Here is a 24,587-nt window from a genome sequence, read left to right on the forward strand (position 1 = left end):
ATACTAGGTAAATTGTGACAAAATGTCCTCAGCACATCCTCATACATCTCTACATCTGACATCTCTACCAGGATTATTACTGGAGTTTCTCACCTGACAACAGAACTTAAAATGCCTATGGTATGAATGTTGAAACAATTATTATTGGACATTCTATCGTAGTAATTCAATATATTCTGTTTACAGCCTTGGAAAGAAAACCTTATACACATGTGGTACAGGTGATATCTGTGTGTGTAATTCATAGAGGCGTGGCACCAAATTTCTTCCCAGAGAGGTTGTTTAGTCAGCTGTGGAAATGAGTGATGTCACGTTCAGGGAGAGGCTTTTGAAGGTGAGTCCTACTTTTCATATTACACTAATAAGGAATATATCAGCAAATTAAACCTGCCTCTCAGAACCTCTGTAATCTACAGTTATTGTAGCTTGTGCTAGCGTTATAATTCACGCTACATTCAAAGCAACAATTGTTCGTAACTATTTTAGATTAAAGAAGCAACAACTGTTGAAGATACAAAAGCTACAATAGAGGAGGCAGAGGACGGCCATGCTATTGTTGCGGCTTACAGAAGCATCACAACACTGAAGCAGAGGCCTTAGTACAAGCTGCTGTTGACTTCTTTAATGAGGGCAGATTAAATGTCGCATTGCAACAGTATTAGTTTAAGCATACATTAATAGACAAGGGCCCAAAGCACAATGGCATCCGACTTTTGGCAAATGTTTCCATTCATGCACAGAAGTTCCACATTTGGGGAAACACATTTGGCATAGCTTCCACAAATCGTACTGGGTTTTATTGAAGATGCAAGTGCTAAATGTATATTCTATTCCAATGATTTACCTGTCAAAAGTGTAAGCCCATCCATCCTCAATACATTTTTATTGTTCAGATATTATATTATATTATATTATATTATATTATATTATATTATATTATATTATATTATATTATATTATATTATATCATATCATATCAATTTTGGTTGATTTTTACATTTTAAATATATATTGTGTATGAAGGTTTGTGGAGGGTCCCTCGGACTCCTCCAGGAGATGAGGGCACACCCAGATCTGTTCTTTAGCATGTTTGTAGAGGATGTGACACCTTTGAAAGCTAACCTAACCTCTCAGGACATTTTCCAGCACAAGGCACACACTGAAGAGAGATAGAAAACCGGACTATCTGCTTCTAGAGAGACTGGATCATTGAAGCTGAAGGAACTAAACCCTTATAAAATAAAACATCAATATAATAACTTTCTTTTATTGGTAATTGAAGTATAGAAATTGTCTTGTGTTGTATTCATTCACCTTACTCATATAGTTACTGTGGGAAAAAAACAAAACAATTGCTCCAAATCTACACAGTCTGATCTGTTAACCACAATACATAAATTTTGCGCATTCAGAAAGTTTTAATTTCAAGTCAGAGTCAGAGTTTTACTTTCATCATGTGAGTGTAATGCCCTCTTTTTCCCTGGCATCCAAGGGCTGAAATATGAACAATATTTTAAGGATATTTCCAAACATGACGAATCCCAAAAGTTTAGTTTAAAGAACACTTGCACGTTGCTACAGGACAGTTGTTTGGAATGAAAAAAAAAAAATTAAATTTTTTTAAAAATTTTCATTCTAGAAGAAGAATGTACTCCCGTGACCTTGGAGAATGTGCTGGAGTTTGCCTCTGTACTATACCTCCTAATGGCTTTCTCCTTCAGCCCACAATCGAAATCCTTCCAGAAGAGTTGGGCAAGATTTTTCCAAAAGCCAACACATGCAACATTGTTTCAAGATAGCCAGTGGACAAAGACTTTGACTCATTCAGAGCACAAATGTGCAATGTTCTTCTTTGGGCACCAGCTTTTGGTGTAGCTTAGACATCCACCAGTTTCACTGTGTGCTTTTATTAAGTTTTCAATAAATGTTGAATTTTAATATTCTCACCTGTTTCATAGCGCATTGTTTTAAATGTGTGTATTAAGATCTTAAGCAATAGTTATTCACTTTTGACTGTTGACACAAATTAGTGTTTTCAGTCATTGTATTGTATTTTATTATGAGTACATGTAATATGAAAAGGGTTGCAAGTTGTTTGGAACTACCAAAACGGTACAACCATGCTGAATCTGAATGTACAGGCAATTCAAACCTTTTTTGGCTACTTAGGAGCAGTGTAAAAAGCTGTAAACAAAACACTCACTTATTATCACTTTATAACTATATGTTGAACATAACAACAGGAAGCTCCTTATTTACACATTCAGTAGACTCAAAGCAACATCATTATCCAGTTGTAGTGGTATTTCTGTTCACCTGATGAATGCCAGTCCAATATTCGTTCTCCTTTTTGCTCTGTTTTGGTCTTCATCTTCAAAGACTTCGTCTGTTGTTTGATGATTGGCAGTTAGTTTACAGTAGGTTTTAGTGGATTTCTCCTGAAAACAGCTACTTGCTTTGGTGGAAAGTGACACAATAACAGAAGTTGCCTGCAAGAAAAGCTAAAAAAGGAGTTGTTAAATGCTGAAAATGCTCAATAGAGCTAAGGGGAACTGCAGAGCCTAGTGATACTTTTCTGTGAAATCCTAACTACCAGTGACCACTTTCCCAGATATTAGTTATATCAGCTCCAACTACAAGCTACAAATGGTCAATCACTAGGACTCTTATCTGTATGACAAATCATACATGATCCATCATTTCTTGAATGTTTTCCCTTCCCTTATCTGAGCAGGCTCTAGACAGGATACCATACTGCTATACTGCAGACAGGAAACTCTCAAGGACAGTTTGGCTCTGTTGTTGGTCACTGCAGTCAGGTAAAGAATGAAGCATGAAACAGCGTCCTCTAAATGCCAGCTAGAAGTTTTCCCATAGCTGATGCACCCTTGTCAGAGCATAGTCATAGTCAACTGGAACGTTACTGTCGACATAGTCACCCAAAGTAATTCTGGCAGTTATTGTGTTATTCCATGTGTGTTTTAATGCTGTTTCTTCCATTTTAGTGTTTCAAATGCACAATTTTTCTTTTAACACCTTCTCCTTCTCACATCCATGTCATTTGTTTGCATATGATATGCCAGGTGATTGCCAATCGGAGTTTATTACATCCCATGGCTAATTTGCATTGTTTTATCTCCTTTTACCAGCGCAAAGCTCAACGTGTTACAGAAGGGCTAAATGGAGAGGCTAAAAGGAGAAGTTAAATGACTAAGCAAACCCAACAGCTAATAGAAAAAGGAAAAGCAGCAGGGACATGATAATGCAAATGGTAAAGGAAATTGCCCTTTTAAATGCTTAATCAAAATCTGTATTGTTAATTCAATTTGTGAATTGATTTATTTATTTCTCTTTTTAAACTGCATTTTCAAATAGATTTTTAAATTCCATTATTTATTTATGAATTCATTCATGTTTTTTTAAATGATGTCCTTATTGACTGTTTGTAAATCCCTTTTCAATTTGAAGTAATTATTGATGGATTATTTCATTTGTAAATTCTTTTTATAATTCCTGTTTTTAATGCCCATTAAAATATAAAATAATTAATTATTTTGTAAATTAGTCTATGTATTTATAGATTAACAAATTAATTTGTGAACAAACATTACCAATGCCTATTTTCCCTGTACAGTTACCTATTAATTAATGAAATGCTTTCTTAGTACAGTACTTCCGTGACACTTATGGTCCTCCAGATTAGACTGATTGGATTCACTGTACAAGCTCCACCTTTGAGGGGTTACCCTAAACAAGTGCTAATTTAATAAATCTGAATAAAAGTAGTTCTCATTACAGTAGCGCAGAGCAACAGAAAAAAATAAACAGACTACAGCATGCAGAGAAGAGCTGTGAGGTATAGCATCGGCAAGCACATCTTTCTTATGAACAAACTCTGTAATTGCCTTCTTGGTTGTTAAGGAAAATGCTTCGGCAGCGCACCTCTGTCAGGCATCATATCAAACTTGCACCATTTTAGATAAATGTTTTTGATTGGCCCAACCTTTCTCAGGACAGATGGAAAACTCTCTGAACAAGACTGGGGAAAGACCCATCTGCAAGAGTGATTAAACATGAGCTTGCTGATTGGTCTGGTTTCCAGGCCAGATATTCTATGCTTCTGTTCAGTTACTTATATCATTTTATTTGTCTGTGTTCTTATTTAATCTTTCCTGTGTTTTTATTTTATTGTAACCATCAATCAAATAATACTCTAATTTAATCTCTCTGTGAAGCACTTTGGTCAACATTTTTTGTTTTAAAATCCACTCTATAAATAAATTTGTTATCATGACTCAATCTAAGACCCAAAGATGCAGAACACAGACTAGGGAAGCAATAGCAGTTTAAAGGAGGATTTAGTGCAAACTACTGGGGTCGAGAGATGTTTTTTTTTCACCAGAGTGTATTTGTAGGGGAGTAGCATGTCAGGAGGCAGAGCAGGCGGAACAGACTGGGTGAGTATATCTTGACAGGAGGAGCAGATTGAAGATATGGGTTAGTGGTTGAGCTGGGCAGGCAATGAGATGATGATCCAGAATGAAAGGCCAAAAACCCAGACAGAGCTTGTAGTTGAGCAAGCCTGGAGGAGAAGTGATGATCCAAGTGGGAGATAGGCAATGAGAACAGAGCTGGACATAACAGGTAACTGTCGCACACTGGAATTGATAAACCTGGAGCCCAGGGAAACTCAGGATTAGAAAAATGCAAATTTATACAAGGAACAATAGAGTAGAGCTTAGCCTTGAGCGTTGTACTGCGTGGTAGACTGGATGATCCGGCAGAGACTGGAGGGGGATTAGCCAGGGTGCAGCTGGTTGAGAAATTGATGAGTAGATGAGACGCAGCTGTGCAGGTGAGTTGGCGGGAGATGATCCAAGTGACCATGCCCAAGTCCAGACACACACACACACACACACAAAGGGAGGACAACTTCCTTCATTTCCATGAACACCTACACTATAGTATATTTTAGTTACCAACAAATGCACTATTTTCTCTTGTTTGAGTAACATGTAAAAGCTACAGTGACCAGTTGTTAAAAACTAAACTAAATATTTCTTTGGTTTTTTCAAAGATTTACATCTTCAGCAGGATTCTATGGGCTTGGGACTGAGTGCCACAGACACAAAATCGGAAAGTATAAAGAGATAGATGAACACATTGTTTTGGTCTTTTCATGGGGTTGTTGAGAAAGTAATAGCATAATGCCAACCTTATCATTTAACTGTCTACATAATCACACATCTATTACCATGAACTGACAAAGCTCAGCAGAAGAGAAAATAAAATAATGAATCAGTTACAAATCTTAATGAGAGCAGTGGGAAAGAAAGCCATCCATCATCATCACTCTACCCTCTCTTGAATTATCGAAAATTCAGCACTTTGGCTATAGACGTACAGCAGTAATATGATCCTTTTAATAGATCTGTTCTCAAGTTCTGTGTGTGCATGTGTTTGTGGGCTTGTTTTACTATATTCATGGGGTCCGAAAACTGGAAGCCCACCACACTTGTGGGGTCAGAGAGCTTTGTGGGGACCAAAATGCCGGACTTCACAAGTTTAAGTGGCTGTTTGAGGGTTAAGACCTGGTTTTAGGGTTCAGATTAGAATTAGGTTTAGGTTAGGCTATGAAAAAATTAGGAAAAAGGGTAAGACGGCTGAGTCCAGATCATTTCGGACCCTGCCACTCCCACCTGCCCTGCAGTAACCCCAGACCTTCCCACCTTTCAGTCACCTGACTCCTCCCCGCCCATGTACTCACCTGTTCCTTTTTCCCCAATTACTTCCTAGTATATATACCGGCCCATTTCAACCTATTTTCTGCCAGATTGTCTATTCTGCTTTTCCTGCTGTAGCTTTCAAGTCTTACTTACCTGTTTTTACCTACCTGTTTTGGCATCCTGCCCATTTTTGGACTTCGCCTGAATTTAAAACATTGTCAATATGAAAGTTAAAGTCACCAAGAATCTTGATAGCTTATGAATAGATCACAAAAAAATCACAGCATTTGGGTGTGCCCAAGTAGCTCACCTGATAGTGTGTACCACATATTAAGGCTGAGTCCTTACCGCAGCAGCACCCTCTCTCTCCCCTGCCTTTCCTGTCTATCTCTACTAAGACTATCAAACAAAGCAGAAATGACAGAAAACAAGTCTTTAACAAAAAAAATCACTAAATTAATTTTAAAATGAGCTGTTTGGGCCCGGAGGACAGGAAATTTAAATATGCTAAAATGAATTTGTGCATCCAACTTTAATCCTTTTGTAATTCAAAAGAAGAGTAAAAACAGTGCTCACCAACCAACTAGGAAAACAGCTTCTGAACACGGCAACAAGTCCTCCACAGCCTGAAATTCTAGGCAACCTGATAAAGTTATAATCCTTTGGGGATAGCTCGATAAGGGGGGCATGTTCCATATTCCTCGGCCAGGTTTCAGTTACAAACAAAGTCTAAATTCTTAGAATGAATGATGTCATTCAGCACAAAAGATTTGGTAGTATAGGATTGCCATCCTAAGAGGTGTAGAGACCGGAGGAACCATGGGAAAAGGTGCGCGTTGGACACCATGCTCCATGCACCATGATCTGCGAAAAAACAGCTGGATCTAACAATAGCCAGCAAGCCATCCCACTCATCTCGGTTATCTCATTCTGGGCGGCTGTGGATCAGGAGGTAGAGCAGGTCCGCTAACCGGAAGGTCGGTGATTCGATCCCTGTCTCTTCCAGTCCGCATGTCGAAGTGTCCTTGGGCAAGATACTGAACCCCAAATTGCCCCCGATGTATCATCGGTGTGTGTGTCTGTGTGTGTGTGTTTGTGTGTGTGTGTGTGTGTGTGTGTAGAAAGTGCCGTATGTATAGAAAAAGGGCGCTGTATAAGTGTGTGTGTGTGTGTGTGTGTGAATGGGTGAATGTGGCAGTAGTGTAAAGCGCTTTGAGTGGTCCATAAGACTAGAAAAGCGCTATATAAGAGCAGTTTAACTCCACATGCCAAAATCCATATTTTATACACTCCCTGATTTGGTTATCTGCCTCTTGGCTGGGGGCTTTCTGTGTGGACTTTGCATGTTCTCCCCATGCCTGCATGAGTATTCCTTAGTTTCCTCCAAAAGCCTATAGACATACTGGTTAGGTAAACTGGCCACTATAAATGGCCATAGGTGTGAATGTGAGTGTGAATGGGTTTGTATGTGTCAGCCCTGTGACAGACTGTTCAAGCATACCATGCCTCTTGCTGTTCTGTATCTGAATAGGCTCCAACCTCACATGACCCTGTAAAAACCCAAAATAGCAAAATCTCTTCCCAGTTCATTGTTGATGATTAATAACTCAACACTCTTCAGCGCTGATTTCCCAAACATCAGAAGTGATCAACAGGGATGACATTTGGAGATGTGCAAGGAGCTACTGGACATTGTAATAAAATCAAGGTGTTAGTTTTTGATGCTGCTCTTAAACTATACTCATTGGAATTTTTAACCATTAATGGAGCTATGGAAAGTGGCAGCCGGACAATTGAAGGTGCAAATGTTGCACATTACCGGCTTTTAGCCACTCTTTTTCTCTCAGAAATATGTTATTAAATTAGGTCTAATATTTCTGTTATCAATATGACGGGGATACATTGAGGTAGTGTGAGCGCTGACATCATTCAGCTTCTTCCTGTTTACATCTAGCCATAGTACAGTAGCCTTGTGGGACACACTACATATAGCCTTTACCACCACATTAAAACCATATTAAACCTCAAGGTTACACATAACATGTTTTGGTGAGAAACACTGAACGTAAACATAACTTTGTTTGTTTAAATTAACTTTAATCTTTATTTGACCCAAAGCCTCAAATTGTGATCATACTAAGAATAAACCTGGATTGTTTATGCTTCTCAGATTTCCATGCCATTACACAAATTAACAGTTGGCAGTTGCAAACTGCCAGAAAACCCAGCTATGCACCAGCAAAAGACAGCAAAGAAGACTAATACAGCCAGTGTGAACACCAATTTTTTTAAGAATCTGTTTTGGAAATGCATTTAACCTGTTGGTTGGCCATTTTGATGAGAAACACCAACTGCAATCATAACGTTGTTTTGTTTACAGGAAAATTCATAAAACAAAGCCACTGTACACTACCTGCTCAGCAGCAAACAGCAGGCAGAAACAGACAGAGATTAGCTGGTGAACATATCGGAGCATTTAGCATTTATGTGCAGTCTTCATTAATTTAATTCAAACTCCGTTTTGTAATTTATGTTTAGGTACGTTAAAGGTCATTTTGCCTAGTGTATGGATTTGTGATTAAATGTTCTAATTTTTTACTAAATAAACACTTGGTTTTAGTCTACCTACATTTTGCCTAAAATTACTAATTTTTTTCACCATTCCCTTCTTACAAATATGAAGTCTGATGGCTTCCAATATCTCCCAAACAAGTATTTTCAAAAGCAAAAACTTCTCCTGTGGCATCGTTACTAATTACATAATGAGGCCAAGATTTTGGTGTTCAACCTTCAATCAGAACACAAAGAAAGATTTCTTTAAATGCATGTTATTCATAGAACTGAAAAAAGAGCTTTGCTTTAGAAAAAAAAAAAAACCTCAGCAGCACCCTGAGCTGTGGAAACTAGATTTTTCAGAAGATGGCAGTGTTTGACACTGCATGAAAATTGCAGTACTTTGGAATGTCCTTGTACCTAGAACAGCTGACATGGGGTGAACTGTTGCTGCCTTCGTGGGCTCGCTTCACTGAGTTTAGAATTCATGAATATGACTCATTTACAGGCTTTTCTTCTGATATAATCTGTAACAACAATTGTTTTTAGGGTATCTGTAACTTTTAAAACCAGTTGGCACAGAGCTAACTTGTTCCACAGTGGTATATTAAGTCACACAGAGTAGAAACTAACAGATGCACTGACCAGAGGCTTCAAATTATTTAATTCCATTTACCATGACATGGGAAGGAAGGCAGTACAATAGTTTTAGCTCGATGTCTTCCATCGGTTCCTGCAGCGTGCATATTTAACACAGTATCAGATAAAGTCATTATCAATATGTCTGTGAAGATTCTCAGTCATCCAGGTCAAAGATATCCAAGACCCATTGAATCAAGGGCAACTGGACTTGTTTGTAGATACTTGGAGACGCTTCACCTCTCATTCACGAGGCTTCTTCAGTTCCTCTTATCAATACAGAAGTAAAGACATTCAGTATTGTAAACTCATGCATGAAGAATGATAGGGGGAAGATTTTATTGATTCATTTATTACACAAAACAAAATTGCATTGCAAATGCAAGTTTAACAAAGAATGGAAACAGAATTTATCACCAGTTATAATAAATGTTTACACTGAATTCCAAATTGTAAGATGTAACAGCAATAATTCTTATTAACATTATTGATATTTTATTACATCAGTTTTAACATCAGTTAGTATCTCAATATTCCGAGTTCAAATCTTTATTGACATGTGAATTTAGTTTATAATTACAGTATTTCACACCAGGCAATATAATACCAATTAACTAGCACTATGTTTCTGGAGATTTTTAGATTATATATGTTTATCAAAGCAACGGTTTCAATTATCTTATTTTCATATACGTTGATTTAAAGATGTCCACCTTTAGCACCTTAACTTGTACATTTGTATTTGTTTTAATTCAGTGACCTTAAAATTGTCAAATCTATACACAGAGTTTGAAATCCTGTCAGAGTCAATAAACTATCCTTGATATGTGGAAGCTGTTGTATGCTGATGTAACAGATCTTACATGAACTTTTCATCGTTCTCTTGTGGGCCTGTGTGACAGACCTGCAAAATCACAGGCAGACAGCCATGAAGTTTGTCACAGTTAGTCACATAAGTACAAGCTGTGTGACGTTTCTGCTTTCAAAATAAAAGCAAATTTCTTAATACTTATGGGGAAAGTAATTTTGCCATATGTATGTACTGCTAATAGGGCAATTTGGATAAATTTAAGAACAATCTCATTTACAACAATTACTTTCTTGAATATATTTTTTATTTCCACTGTAGTTCTTTGGTGCCCATATTACATGTGCATTTCTAGGTGCTATATGAAAGCGACTGGACTTGCTTGAGGTTCTTGAAAACAGTTCACCTCTTATCCTAAAGGTGTCCTTAGTTCTAACTGAGTGGTGGGGAGTCCCAGGCATTTATCCTCTTGTATGTACATTAACACCTTGATAGTCATTGAGGTCTCATGTGAGTCGCTTACCCACCCGGCCATCATATGTGAGTCGTTAGGGTCAAATGAGTCATTGTGTGAATGGGTGCTAAGCTGCCTGGGGAGGTATCTCAGGGACTGCATTGTAAGTGGCTAATAAGTGGTGTGGTAGACCACCTCGTCTGTTTAGTCATTCAAGTTTGACATGGATGGATTCTTTCACTCCTCTTTCCAACCATCGGTCTTCTCTGGCCAAAATGTGTTGCAGTATCTCAAAAACTCAGGAGGATTTTCTAAAAACGCTGCATCCCTGCGCACTTCAAGCCCAGTAATGCTCTGAGTCAGAAGCTTTTCCACCCTAAAGACAACATATCCAGACGTAAACAGAGCAATGTAGTGTACGCAATTCAATGCAGCAAGGAATGCACAGACCTGTAAATAGGGTAAACAAAACAACCGCTTCACAAACGTATGGCATAAGACAGAAGAGCCAACTCTTCAGGTCAGGATTCAGCAGTCCACCTGCAGGACAATGGACACTCATTTCAGAACAGTAATGTACACATTTTGGCCAAAGACCGATAGTTGTGAATGAGGTGTGAAAGAAGCCATCTATGTCAAACTGGAACAACAATCACTTAACAGAGGAGGTGGTCTACCACACCACTTATTGGCCACTTACAATGCAGTCTTGAGATCCCTCCCCAGGCATCTTAACACCCATTGACACAATGACTCGTGAACCTAATGACTCACATTTTGGCCAGATGGGTCAACAACTCTCAAGGTGTTAACGACCCTACAAAGAGGTTAAAATCCTCAGTTGCCTTCATATAACATTTAGAAATACATGACCTGGATGACTGAGAATATTTACAGGCATTACATGAGAATCAGTGAGAATTTTTAATGTCTACACAGAGCATACACAAAAATTAAAGCAATTCAGCCCGGTTATACAATTTCATTTAACATAATACTTAAATAATAATTATTATAATCGCTGGAAAAGGAAGAGAATGTCATATTTATCTTTGATGGTTAAATATATGCCAGTGTAAAAGATAGCTTTACAATTCCAAATTCATTAAATCAAGTAAATACAACAGAAACACAGAGGATTTCTCACACAGTGACCAAGAAACAAGGGTGGATTACCAACCACGCCTCAAGGGATGTAGACTCATAGGGGCTCCAAAAGTTCCAGGTTCATGCTGACACCTGTCAGTAGGGGGGTCTTGCGTCCAGATACAAGACCTTTACTTGAATTACAGGAAACTAATTCTCACACAGCAAACCAGCAGGGTCAGTATTTCAATTAAGGAATACTGTTTGGACTGTCGAACTTTTGGCAAAATACAGTTTTAGTAATGGGTAGTCTGCTGTTTTTTACACATCATAGGTACTTTAAAAGAACAGCATATAATGCCATGTATAATGCCCTACCATTATTTGTATAGGTCTCCAGGGCATCTGGCTCTGCAGATAAAGTTAAAGCTATGTATTAATCATAAATTATTTGAATTAAATTGAATACAATGAAAACCTCTCAATTGACAGAGATTTTGCCATATTGTTTATACCGAAGTATGTAGCTAAGCCTTTAATATCACTGCTCTTATGAGTTCATTGCAATCAAGTACATTGTCTCCTCATGTATTTAATTTGCTGGAATAGTGAAAAACAGGAGGTCCTGGATGTTTTATGTAGGAATTTTTTCTCAGTTGAATTTCCAAATACTGTGTTTATATTGCAATTTCACTATCACGGTTACATAGTATGCTAGAGAATGTTATCGCTATATATCGCCCAGTGTTGTTTGCCCTTCTGCAGTCAGGTCGTAGCCCTGCAAGACTGGGAAACATCAGTTGAATTTCCGACTTTTATTTTTAAATGAGAAACAGGAAGCACTTTATTGTCTCATCGGGGATAACTTGGCAGTCTTCATTTCAGTGCGAGGAGTGGGAGAGCCCTCCGGCACTCAGCAGTGGAGCGACTGTGGCAACCGCCGCGGCCGCCTCTCTCCCTCCCACGACCCGCTTTCAGTAACCCGACACCGCACTGCCGACGAGCGGTCATCACACTCCGTTGCCTCGCACCTCTACCGAGAGCTCGTATTCTCAACGGGGCTTCTCTGTTAACATTACTTCGCTTCTGAAAACAATTCGCACACTCCAGACTTCACAATAAGCCACCAAGTAAGAAACCTTCCGTTTCTGAATGACGGGCGGTCGGTTCGACTTTGACGATGGTGGCACCTATTGCGGAGGCTGGGAAGACGGCAAAGCCCACGGCCACGGTGTCTGCACGGGACCCAAGGGCCAGGGGGAGTACACTGGCTCCTGGTCCAACGGTTTCGAGGTGGTGGGTGTCTACACTTGGCCCAGCGGGAACGTATACCAGGGATACTGGGCGCAAGGGAAACGCCACGGACTCGGCGTAGAAAGCAAGGGCAAGTGGATTTACCGGGGAGAGTGGACTCACGGGTTCAAGGGCCGGTACGGAGTCCGACAGAGCTTGAACACACCGGCCAGGTACGAGGGCACCTGGAGTAACGGGCTGCAGGATGGCTATGGCGTGGAGACCTACGGTGATGGAGGTGAGAGGGGGAAATCATGGATCAAGATGCTGATGCGAGTAAATGTTCTTCAGTGTTGTAACATATCAATGTGTCTATTTAAGAAACTGCAGTATAGAAAACATTGTACACTTGCTCCGTGACCACACATCAACCCTAATGCTTAATTAAGACGCACCCTCAAACACGTAGAACGCGGTTTTGTAATAAAACCTATGCTCATGCTAGTGTCATCTCTGCCGAGAAGGTTATGTTTTCACCCGTTTCTATTTGTTGGTTTGTTTTATATTTGTCAGTAGGATTACGGAAAAAGTACTGAACTAATTTGAACCAAACTTGGTGGAGGTATGGGACATAGACCAGGGAAGAACTCTTGAAATTATGGTGCGGATCCAGTTAAAGGGGCGAATCCAGGTTTTTTTTTTTTATCACTCTCCTTAAGGTTGGGAGCTAGAGCATATTTCACCTTGGCGGAGATATGAGTTGTACTGAGAGGCAGTCTAGTTAAGAAGCTGTGGAGCTAGTTACAAGCTTGTAATTATATTGGTTTTTTTTGTTTTTTCATGAATAGGGATTTACAATTTTGGTGTCTCAGTTGACACTACAAAGCAAATACTTGTTAGCCAGATTCATTCCAGAATGGAAGTTTGTGTAACAAAGTTATGCCCCCTCCTTTAAGCCTTCCTTCAGGTGGCTGGATTCTTTGCAATGCACTATATCTGCACATGAAGAGTTATTTCTATTTTACGTATTGTGGAACAGGTTCTGATATCCTTTTAATGTGTTGCTACATTTAAACAGAGCCCCCTGGAAATTTATCTCTCATTCTGACCTGATAAAACACACGGCAACACAACAACACACTGACCTGTCTAAAACCCGTGATACGCATAATTCTTTCTAAAGTTTTAAATTAGCATTTTAAGGATTTATCCAAAGTAATTCACTCAGCCACTTCTCATTGTATGGGAGGTCTATGATACATTGTTAGTTAAATCAAACAACCCTTTGAGACACTACTTGGGTCCTTTCTTATATCTGGCATTTAATGAGAATGAATGATGGTAGGTAGTTTTCAATTAGCCCTAGTTTGTCCCTCTCTTAGACATTCAAGTCACAGAGGTAACCCTCAGTTTCTCTAAAAGGCAATGTTTGTAAAATCCAGAAGGTCATTTTAAAATGATTACTGCTGGTGTGATAATATTTTCAGAATCCCCAAAGACTCTTCTAACCATCTGGATGAAATACTATTTTGTATTTTTGTATTTTACACTGCACAATGAGAAAGATTTTTGATCTCTCACAAGTTGTGACCCTATTGCCTATCCTGGTAGCCGTCGGGCTGTCCCCTCTGTTTTGATTCGTAAACAAAAGCGCAGCTTTGGAGATGAGTCAAAGATCTTTATCATTCAGTGGATGAAATATTTTTCATTCAGATGGATGAAAAAATAGAAGAGTCTTTGGGGATACAAGAGATACATTTAGAACAATTTTAGGTGCTTTTAAACAACCTTCTGGGTTTTCAGACATCTTCAGTTAAGTATCTCTTAGAGAAACTGATGGTTTCCTCTGTGACCTGAATATATGCCAATAGATGAGACACACAATTGGGGCTAGTTCTTAATTACTGATCGTCAGTTGCACAATACTTTCTATGATGCATCGTGGGATATTTTGAGTATACTATATAAGGTGTAGTAATTCTCTGGCTATATGGACAGCAAATACAAAATAGCAATCACGCAATATAGTTGAATATATAGTGAATAGTGAATGGTCGTGGATCCAGAATACAGTCCTGGTAGAAGTTATTGGCATCACTGAAATTTGAATACAAAATTTAGAATATCTTCAGAAATAAATACAAATTATTATAGAATATTTAATAAAATGTCCAAAGACACTGAACAACCACAAAAAATGCTTTCATATAGTGAAATAAAAAATACAGACACTTGTGTACGCTTTACACAATTATTGGCCCCCTTTTGATGAATTTAAATTAGTTCCTCAAACCAAATGAAAAATAAATAAGACTCACCTGTGCTTAATTTTCAGTGTTCAAATGACCTGAATTAACCAATGAATGATGGTTTTACTGCATAAAATGGGTTTCCTTTTCTTTTTTACAATGGCAAAGACAAGAGAGCTGCCTGAGAGCAAGAGAAATGCAATTATCAAAAAACATAACATTTCCAAAGGCTACACAAGGCACTTGCCAAAGATCTTATAATCCCTGTCTCAGCCGCATGCAATGTTATTAAGAAGTTTCACAGTCATAAAACTATTAAGATGCTTCCAGGCCATGGCGCTAAGAAGAAACTCAATGAGAGAAGTCTGCAAATGTTGATGCGGATTGTGGAAAAAACAATGTGCAAGACATCTAAAGAGCTTCAGGATGACCTGTAGTATTCTGGAGTAGTGGTTTCAGCCTGTACCATACACCGCACAATAAACCAAGTAGGGCTCCGTGGCTGATGGCCAAGGAGGACACCACTATTGAAAGAGAGGCAAAAAAAAGCAAGAATAATGTTTGCAAAAACTTTCTTAGATAATACACAGTCTTTGTGGGATAATGTTCTATGGACAGATGAAAGCAAAGTGGAGTTAAATATCGTGGAAGTTCTAGGATGCTGTGGGGCTGATTTGCTGCCTATGGTACTGGAGGCACTGAATGTGTCAAAAGAATGATGAAATCAGAATATTACCAAGGCAATTCAGAGAAAAATGTGTTACCCAGTATCAGAAAACTAGGTTTGAGGCAAAGGTCTTGGGTCTTTCAACAGGACAATGATCCAAAGTACACATCCAGCAGCACAAAAGAATGATTGCAAAGGAAAAGATGGACTGTTTTAAACTTGCCAGCAATGAGTCCTGACCTAAACCCCACTGACAATCTTTGAGAGAGCTGAAATCTGCCATTGCAAAAAGGACTCCGGCAAACTTAAAAGAGCTTTAACACATAGCAATGGAAGATGGATGAAACTACCAACAGACAGGTGGAAGAAACTTATATATATATATGGCTGCAAGAAATGTTTAGAGGCTGTCATTGTTGCCAAAGGTTCTGCAACCAATATTAGTGAAGGAAGCCAGTCTTTATGTCCCGGGTACATTTTGTTTTTGTATTATTTCACCATTATGCAAGTTTTGTTTTTTGATTTTTTATTGTTCAGTAACCTTGGACAAAATCATATTAACATTCTAATATTATCTTTTGTACTGTATTTTATTTAGACAACATCTTTTGGCGGTTTGTGTTAGGACAACATTGTATGCTGATGCTGCTGAGAAGTCTTGCTTATTTAGTTAAAAGTACAAAAATCTGTCTGTCTTGTCTTGTTAATGATATTCGCACTGCAGCTAGCGTTGAGTACTGCTTTGGGTTAAAAAAAGTTGTCTTATATTGCCTCAGACACTCAGACCATATACATTTGTCTACCGTCAGAGATTTTCGTACACTGTTTGTACCATGGTACAGTACAGTAACTTTAACAATTCCGTATTAAGCCATTGTACATAATGGTGCAATTTAAACCACTGAGCAGGACTGCATTATACTGCATTTTGATATGATTTTTGCATCTATGAGATGAAGTACCTGTATTTATTAGTTAATTATTTTGCTATTACGCCATTACCTAAAAAACAAACAACCATATCCTGTCGTTTTATTCATAAATGGTTTACTAATTGAAGTGGGAGCTCTTTCTTGAAAATAGTATTTTGAAAAATTAATCTTAACTCAAGGTCCACTGACTAGCTTTTTACTTTTCACTATTCTTCATCAGTGGAATAAGCTAGCTCATTTGTCATGGAGCTTGCCCAATTATTCATTTGTGACTAATACACCATATTTAGATATGTAGTAACTGATGAAGACCTTGAGATGTGGTTGAATATCAAAAATTCCTAATGGATTTTCTGTAACATTTGGGAGCAGTTGGCACCAACATAGATAAAAGCGCACAGTTGATTGTGTGCATTTAAAAAGGCACTCAACTGATTTTACACAAAGAACAGTTTATTAGTCATGTCGAATACTACTCCGCCTGTGAAAACAATTGTACGGTGCCTTATGTGGCCCTGGAGGAGTTTTGTAAAGTCTGAGAAAATAACCCTGGTGATATCATCAGAGTTTCTCAGCTTGGACTGACTACACCGTTTTGTCAGAAAGCCTGTGTTACAAATTGGAAGCATTCAGTTTTAATAGACATGGGTGTTAACCAGGCAGGTAGGGTCTAACAAAAGATGCCCTCCAGTTGCATTATGGGGAGTGTATCTTATACATCTGCTGCTGAAGTGCAGTACCAAATTGCTGGAAGTACCCATTAAATTGAAGCGTTACTAAAAAACTAACGGACTAAGCTGTTGCATGAGACACCGTTATACTAGAACTTCAACTAGAACTATAACGAATGTTTACTTCCATTTCTCTGTATGTATTTTATTAAAAAAATCATCTTCAGCACTTTTACTTAAGTAAAAACCTGCACTCCTACCCTTTTATACCTACCCATTAGTATATTCTTCCTTCTGTAGCAGTAAAAGGTTTGTGGAGCTACTTTTACCCACTACTGGTTATACGAAACCATTTCTCCCTCCCAGCCAAGGGGCCTCTCTCTCTCCCACTCTCTCTATCTTTAGCTCTGCACCTTGATGTGGCAGGAATTAATCCATCTTACTTTGTCAAATTGTTCTTAGTCAATGGATTACAATTTTGCCAATAGAACTTTGTAGGACTGCACTGATCATTGGTTCAACTAATCATTTAAAAAAAAGACAGTGCGAGTGTAACATTAGCCTGTTGAACTTAGATTATGCTTTTGCCAGGTCATGTGTTTTTAGTACAGTACAGTTAGTAACATCAGGTTCAATTAACCTTTTCAGTTTATTAACAGGGGTTCATAAGGGTGATATACCTATGTCAACTTATGTATACAGTCATGGACGTTTCATTTAAGCCAAATTTAGTAGAGTTTTAACTTCTAGAAAACCATATAAGTCTGTTTTTCCACTCTGCCAGTGGCAATTTTCCTTTAAGGAAGTATGGCAGCCTGTTTTCATGTGAAGGCGGGAGGGGAAGATACTGAACCAAATTACCTGGACTATAGTAGGTCACACGGTTAATGTGTGTGACCTATTATGTGTGACCTGTGACCACCACTCTGCTGCTCTGACTGAACAGAAATATAGTTGTGTTAAATTTATCTTCAGTTAGTTCTCCATTGCCTTTTGTTTTGTCTCTGTTAAGATGCTGTTGATGAAACTCATTCTTCTCTTCCATGGAAGTAAGGCATTATGCTTCCTGAACCTGTTGGAAGCATTTTATTGTGAAACAGATGGAGTAAGTGCTGAGGTTGCATCACCAGTGAAAAAAAGAGCAGCAGCAATAAATTAATGCAGCATATAATATTATTACAATACTGTACGTTCTGCATGATTCTGCAGAGAATTCTGACATCTTTGATTCTGGTTAAATTCTATGGTATTTAACATTGTAAAACACTGTTGGTCGGATATTCTTTTCAGGAATCAGATGTAAACTGTTGAGTCACAAAAGTGCTTTCATGCTCACAGAATTTAGTGACAAGAGATATTTTTCAGCATGCAACAAAATAGAGTCTGAGACTTTTTAACACACAGGAGCATATCCTATTTGTTCCATAGTTCAGATGGCAAACAGTCATAGACTGGCAGAATAGACTGAACTGCCAGAAATTAGAATAGTTTCACAGTTAATATATATGGTGCCAATGTGTCCTACTGCAACAGAATGTACAATAGAGTGATATAGAGTACAGATTGAGATGGGGACTTAGATTTGCTGACCAAGAAGAGAGGCTGAAAAATAATGGGTCTTTCAATTGCTAGATGAACTACAGTAGATGAGTGGCTCCAAATTTGGGGGTTGGGAGGCCCACAAGGGGGCACAAATTAAATCTGAGGCCTAGAAAAACTAAGGAATCGTTACAAATTACACAATAAATTAGATTTACACAAGAATAACAAAACAACAAGGTAAATTCCTGGATTTATTACAAAAAACGTACACCCCCAGGTATTCATAATCCCGTCAAACTGGTTTTAGTGAATCTGGACTTCCTATCTGTGTGGGCTACTTGGGTGGAAGAGTCATGGCAAGTAAACATGCCAGCAGACACTGTGTTACTATATTTACCAAGTACTCTACTGAATGAATAAATAAGATCCAAAATTCTGTAAGATTTTCACTATGTGTAGAGGGACTTTCCTATATTGGGCGTGTTTTTATTTTTATTTTTATTTGACATACCCGTAAACAATTTGAGAAACTTTTAGAATACAGGAAAACAGAGTATTTTTTCTTTAAAATTTTCCAGTGGCTAGTCCAGTGTCTTCAGTCTGCCACTGTGGAGATAGCTTATTCCACGTAGCAAGATAGCCGCTTGGAGTTATGTTTGGCCACCCAACAGACTTCCCAGTGTCTCAAGTTACTTCCATCTTTTAAAATAGCACATTCTCACATTCTCCAGCTAAAGCCAGGGCAATGCCTGAACTCTAACCAGGCCATGAAGCTGTTTTATCATGTGATGATGCTCACTGGGGGTGGTTTTAGAATCACAAATGTTTCATGTTCAAGCTGTCGAAATACCTTTTAGACTCAGACACATTCAGACAAATGTGCAGGTTTAAAAATTGCATTTTTTTAGGTTTTAGTTTTATTGACATCACTCCAAAATCAGTAACAATAGTACAACATATCAGACTTTGTCAGTGATAGAATGATAAAGTGGGACATTTTACAATGTAAAACTAAATTTGTTGGATTTCCTGTTGAACAAACTACATGTAACACACAGCTCATTCAGGCAATTATGGAACAGCTACTTCTTCTCAGAGTCATAACTCAGTCAAATCTGAACAAAACATGATACACATATTTTTAGAATCAGTCTGACTAAAATTTTTCAAGGATAACAATATGAATAAATGTCCATAAATCCACTTAAAAATCCATCGAAGATAAAAGATGCCCCTTATAACTCCAGAACTTGCCTGTGAAATATGAAGTTTTTAAGTTTTTTTCAATATCAAAGTAATCCACTGATAGTTGTCTGTCCATCCATGGGTACATTGCAGAAAGGAACTTCTAGGAGTTCATTCAGCATACTTATAGTGGTGCCAGTTTGCCAAAATGTAAACACACAGTATATATAAGCCAAAAACTGGGGCTCGAGTTGTAGCTCACAGCATAACCCACTGAATCCATGGCAACATTATCCTTCCTGTTTACGGCACTCAAAGCATCATGGCAACTGTAGTTTTGAGGTTCATTGTCAGACTTTGACAACCCCTGTAATAAACTAATATTGGCTGATATATGAGCCTGGCCAAAATTCTGAATTGTGGGTGAGTTGGCATGGAATGACCCAAAATACAGCTCAAGATGACATAAAGCTTTGAATTATCTGGTCGTCAACATCAGAACCAAGTGGAAAAGATGCATCACTGTTTGAGCGTATTGTCTGTTAGTTTCATTGTAAATTTTAACTCCCTCAAAACACTGTCCCACTGGAAAGTACATGGGCTTTTTACTAAAGCTGGATTTATACTTGACACAAGGGGTTAACGTCTGTCCAGCTGTAGGTTATCCAAACACTGGGTTTTAATTTATATTTCAGTGTCAGATTTCTCCCGTTGATATCACCAAGACAACACCAAACAGATGTATCACACATGACCAGGCCATATCATGCCTTAATTCTATCCCCACAGTAACTGATTTTACACTCATTCCTTCAGTTTGTGATATAGAGTGATGGTGGGCTACACACATACTTACAGAACTGGAGTTACATCCAGGTAGGTCACTTCACCTTGTCTCATTACTTAATAAGAGACTGCTGCTGTGCACTCAATTTGTTTGTGATAGAGAGCAGTGATAACAGTGAACAGGTCTGCAGTGTAATGGCTTTACTAGATGTGTGTTACTGAAGGAGAAGCTATCTGAACCTCTCTTTAACCACCTTATGTCTGTCTTTATTATCAACAGTCTCCTCCAGTATCATAAACTATTACGAGAAAGCACAAACAGCACTTAGTGGTCAGTCACAGTTTTTTTTGCATCCTCATAGTATCTCTGTAGCCCTGACAAGTAGGTACGTTTCTGGGGAGGCGTGGGTCAGCTTCGGTGTAACCCTTTATTACCAAAGTGTGAATCCATCTTGACTGGCATAAATATCCATTTCACTCTTCACCTACTGTCTCCTGTCTTTTGACAACATCTACTACTCTGTTTTTTATTTGGACAGTGCTACAGTATTTTGTGCCTAAGGGTTTATTGCCAGTAATAAAATAGCAGTCACAGACTAGACTGTAAAATGATAGCAGCTACTGTTGTTTGTGGGGTACTAGGACAAGCAGAATTGAATATGAATTTGAAGGTGTGTGTGTGTGTGTGTGTGTGTGTGTGTGTGTGTGTGTGTGTGTGTGTGTGTGTGTGTGTGTGTGTGTAAATGTGTATATGTAGGCAGTTAGGTACATAAGTGACACTGACACAATTTTTCATGATTTTGCTTGTGTACACCACATTGATTGAAGTGTAGCCTTTCAGCTTTAACTCAAGGGATATAACAAAAATATTTCATTAAACGTTTAGCCATTTTTCAAGCCATTTTTATACATAGTCCATCATTTTAAGAGGCTAAAATATTTGGAAAAATCGACATAATAATAAATATAAGGATTATTTTTAATACTTAGGTGACTGCCTTATATATGTATATATATGTATATATTGTGTATATATGTATATATGTATATATTGTGTGTATATATATGTATATATTGTGTGTATATATGTATGTATATGTATATATATATGTGTGTGTGTACATATATATATATATATATACACACATACATAAACATACACACACACACACACACACACACACACATATATATATATATATGTGTGTCTTCCTGATGTGTCTTCCTGGTGTGTCTTCCTCAAGCTCAGGTCATCTACCAGAGGCCTGGGAGTTTGAGGGTTCTGATCAGTATCTTAGCTGTTCCTAGGACTGCACTCTTCTGGACAGAGACGTCAGATGTTGTACCAGGAATTTGCTGGAGCCATTCTCCCAGTTTGTGGGTCACAACCCCCACTGCTCCAATTACCAGTGGCACCACTGTTTAGTCCCCACATTTTTTGTAGCTCCTATTTCAGCCCTTGGTATTTTTCGATCTTCTGGTGTTCCTTCTTGATGTTTCTGTCGCTTGGGATCACTAGGTCTATTACTACTGCCTTCTTCTGTTGTTTGTTGATCAACACGATGTCCGGTTGGTTAGCCATCACCAGTTCGTCGGTCTGGATCTGGAAGTCCCACAGGAACTTGGCTTGGTCATTCTCAACCACCTTAGGAGGTATCTTCCATCATGACCTTGGGACCTCCAACCCATACTCAGTGCAGATGTTCCTGTACACTATGCCAGCCACTTGCTTATGGCGTGCCATGTACGCTGTTCCTGCCTGCATCTTACACCCTGCTACTATGTGCTGAACTGTCTCAGGAGCATCTTTGCACAGCCTGCACCTGGGGTCCTGTCTAGTGTGGTAGATCCCCTCCTCTATTGATCTTGTACTGAGACCCTGTTCTTGTGCTGCCATGATTAGTGCTTCTGTGCTGTCCTTCAGTCCAGCCATTTCCAGCCACTGGTAGGATTTCTTGATATCGGCCACTTCTTCTATCTGTCAGTGGTACATGCCGTGTAGGGGCTTGTCCCTCCATGATGGTTCCACCTCCTCCTCTACATCATTGCGATTCTGCTGCCTGAGGTATTCACTTAGCATTTCATCTTTGTGGGCCATCTTCCTGATATATTCCTGGATTTTGGTTGTTTTGTCATGGACAGTGGTTCTGATGCTCACCAGTCCTCGGCCTCCCTTGTTCCGCTTAGTGTACAGTCTCAGGGTGCTGGACTTGGGCTGAAACCCTCCATGCATTGTGAGGAGCTTTCTTGTCTTGATATCAGTGGCCTCTATCTCTTTCTTTGGCCAGCTTATTATACCAGCGGGGAATCTGATGACTGGCAGGGCGTACGTGTTGATGGCCCATATCTTGTTCTAACCATTCAGCCGAATTTTCAGGACCTGTCTTACTCTGTGTAGGTATTTGGCCGTGGCTGACTTTCTTGCGGCCTCCTCAAGGTTCCCATTTGCCTGCGGGATCCCAAGGTGTTTGTAGCTGTCCTGACCATCTGCAATGCTGCCTTCTGGTAGTTCAACCCCCTCCATTCTGATCATCTTCCCACTCTTCGATGCCATCCAACCACATTTATCCAGTCCGAATGACATTCCAATGTCGTCGCTGTAGATCCTGGTGAGGTGGATCAGTGAGTCGATGTCTCGCTCATTCCTGGCATACAGCTTGATGCCAAGCTTGATGATCCATGTAGAGGAGGTGACTGATGGTTGTTCTGCTTCGGAACCGGTGCCTGTAGCCACTGTATATGTATATATGTGTATATATGTATGTATATATATATATATGTGTGTGTATATATATATGCGTGTATATATATGTATATATGTATATATATATGCGTGTATATATATGTATATATATATGCGTGTATATATATGTATATATATATGCGTGTATATATATGTATATATGCGTGTATATATGTATATATGTGTATATTTATTTGTGTGTATATGTATATATGTATATAGGTATATATATAAGTATGTGTGTTTATATGTATAAATGTAAATGTATATTTATATACATGTATATATGTATGTATTTGTGTTTATATGTATAAATGTAAATGTATATTTATATACATGTATATATGTATGTATTTGTGTATATATGTATGTATATAAATATGTATGTATATCTGTATGTATATATGTATATATATGTTTATGTAAATATATTTATATATATATATATATATATATGTGTGTATATATATATATATGTGTGTGTGTATATGTATGTATATATACAGACATATGCATTTTATTTAAAATTACTAAAGCGACTAACTCTTTATTAAAGTAGTTGATGATTTATTTTCTGTTTATTGATTAATCGAGTAATTTTTACAGCTCTAGTTATGTCATAGTGAGTTGTATTTTAATTGTATTTTTGTGGTCTTTCTGATAGAGTTTAAATCTTTTTGCCTTTCAATCATCCATTTAGTTCAGACAACACACAATCATGTATTCTTGTATTCATTTATGCTTCTATTCAATACTTCTGTATTGAGTATAATCTATTATTGTTTCTATTATTGTCACTCATTTTTACATACTTACCATTATTTCTCTCCCTATGTTCTTGTAGGGACATATCAGGGTCAGTGGACTGGTGGGATGCGTCATGGCTACGGTGTACGTCAAAGTGTCCCATACGGTATGGCCTCTGTCATCCGCTCCCCTCTTCGAACTTCTCTGGCTTCCCTCCGTAGTGAGCAGAGTAATGGTACAGTACTCCGTGACAGCCTGTCTGACAGTCCTGCAGGCACACGTGGTGGCTTCGTGCTCAACTTCCACTCAGATGGAGAGAGCTCAGAAAAAAAGAAGAGTCTTTTCCGTCGTGGCTCCCTCTTCGGCAGTCTTCAACGACTGCGCAGATCAGACTCACGCTCGTCAATTTCCAGTAAGCGGAGCTCAGCACACAGTGACACCACCATGAGCCGCATCAGTTCAAGTGACGCCAACTCCACCATTAGCTTTGGAGATGGAGACCCGGGCGATGACTATCTGACTCAGGAAGATAATGTGGATGCCACCACCACCGAGTCCTACCTGGG

At 38.6% G+C, this 24,587-nt stretch overlaps 1 protein-coding gene across 2 annotated transcripts in view; it reads left to right on the forward strand.

Moving 5' to 3' along the window:
• Positions 1-4,800: 4,800 nt before the first annotated feature.
• LOC120799415 (junctophilin-1-like) overlaps positions 4,801-24,587 on the forward strand; it is a 45,062-nt gene continuing 25,275 nt past the window's right edge. The window contains exons 1-3 of one of the 2 annotated variants that reach the window (XM_040144594.1): positions 4,801-4,855; positions 12,152-12,797; positions 24,119-24,587. The exon at positions 24,119-24,587 is cut by the window's right edge and continues 291 nt beyond it. In XM_040144594.1, the coding sequence (XP_040000528.1) occupies positions 12,419-12,797; positions 24,119-24,587 (848 nt within the window). In that variant the 5' untranslated portion in view covers positions 4,801-4,855; positions 12,152-12,418. Of the gene's footprint in view, positions 4,856-12,070; positions 12,798-24,118 lie in introns of those variants that run through there. The other variant, XM_040144596.1, reaches the window with a different exon arrangement.

The sequence above is a fragment of the Xiphias gladius genome, chromosome 14 (assembly GCF_016859285.1).
Source record: "Xiphias gladius isolate SHS-SW01 ecotype Sanya breed wild chromosome 14, ASM1685928v1, whole genome shotgun sequence".
NCBI classification, from domain to species: domain Eukaryota; kingdom Metazoa; phylum Chordata; class Actinopteri; order Istiophoriformes; family Xiphiidae; genus Xiphias; species Xiphias gladius.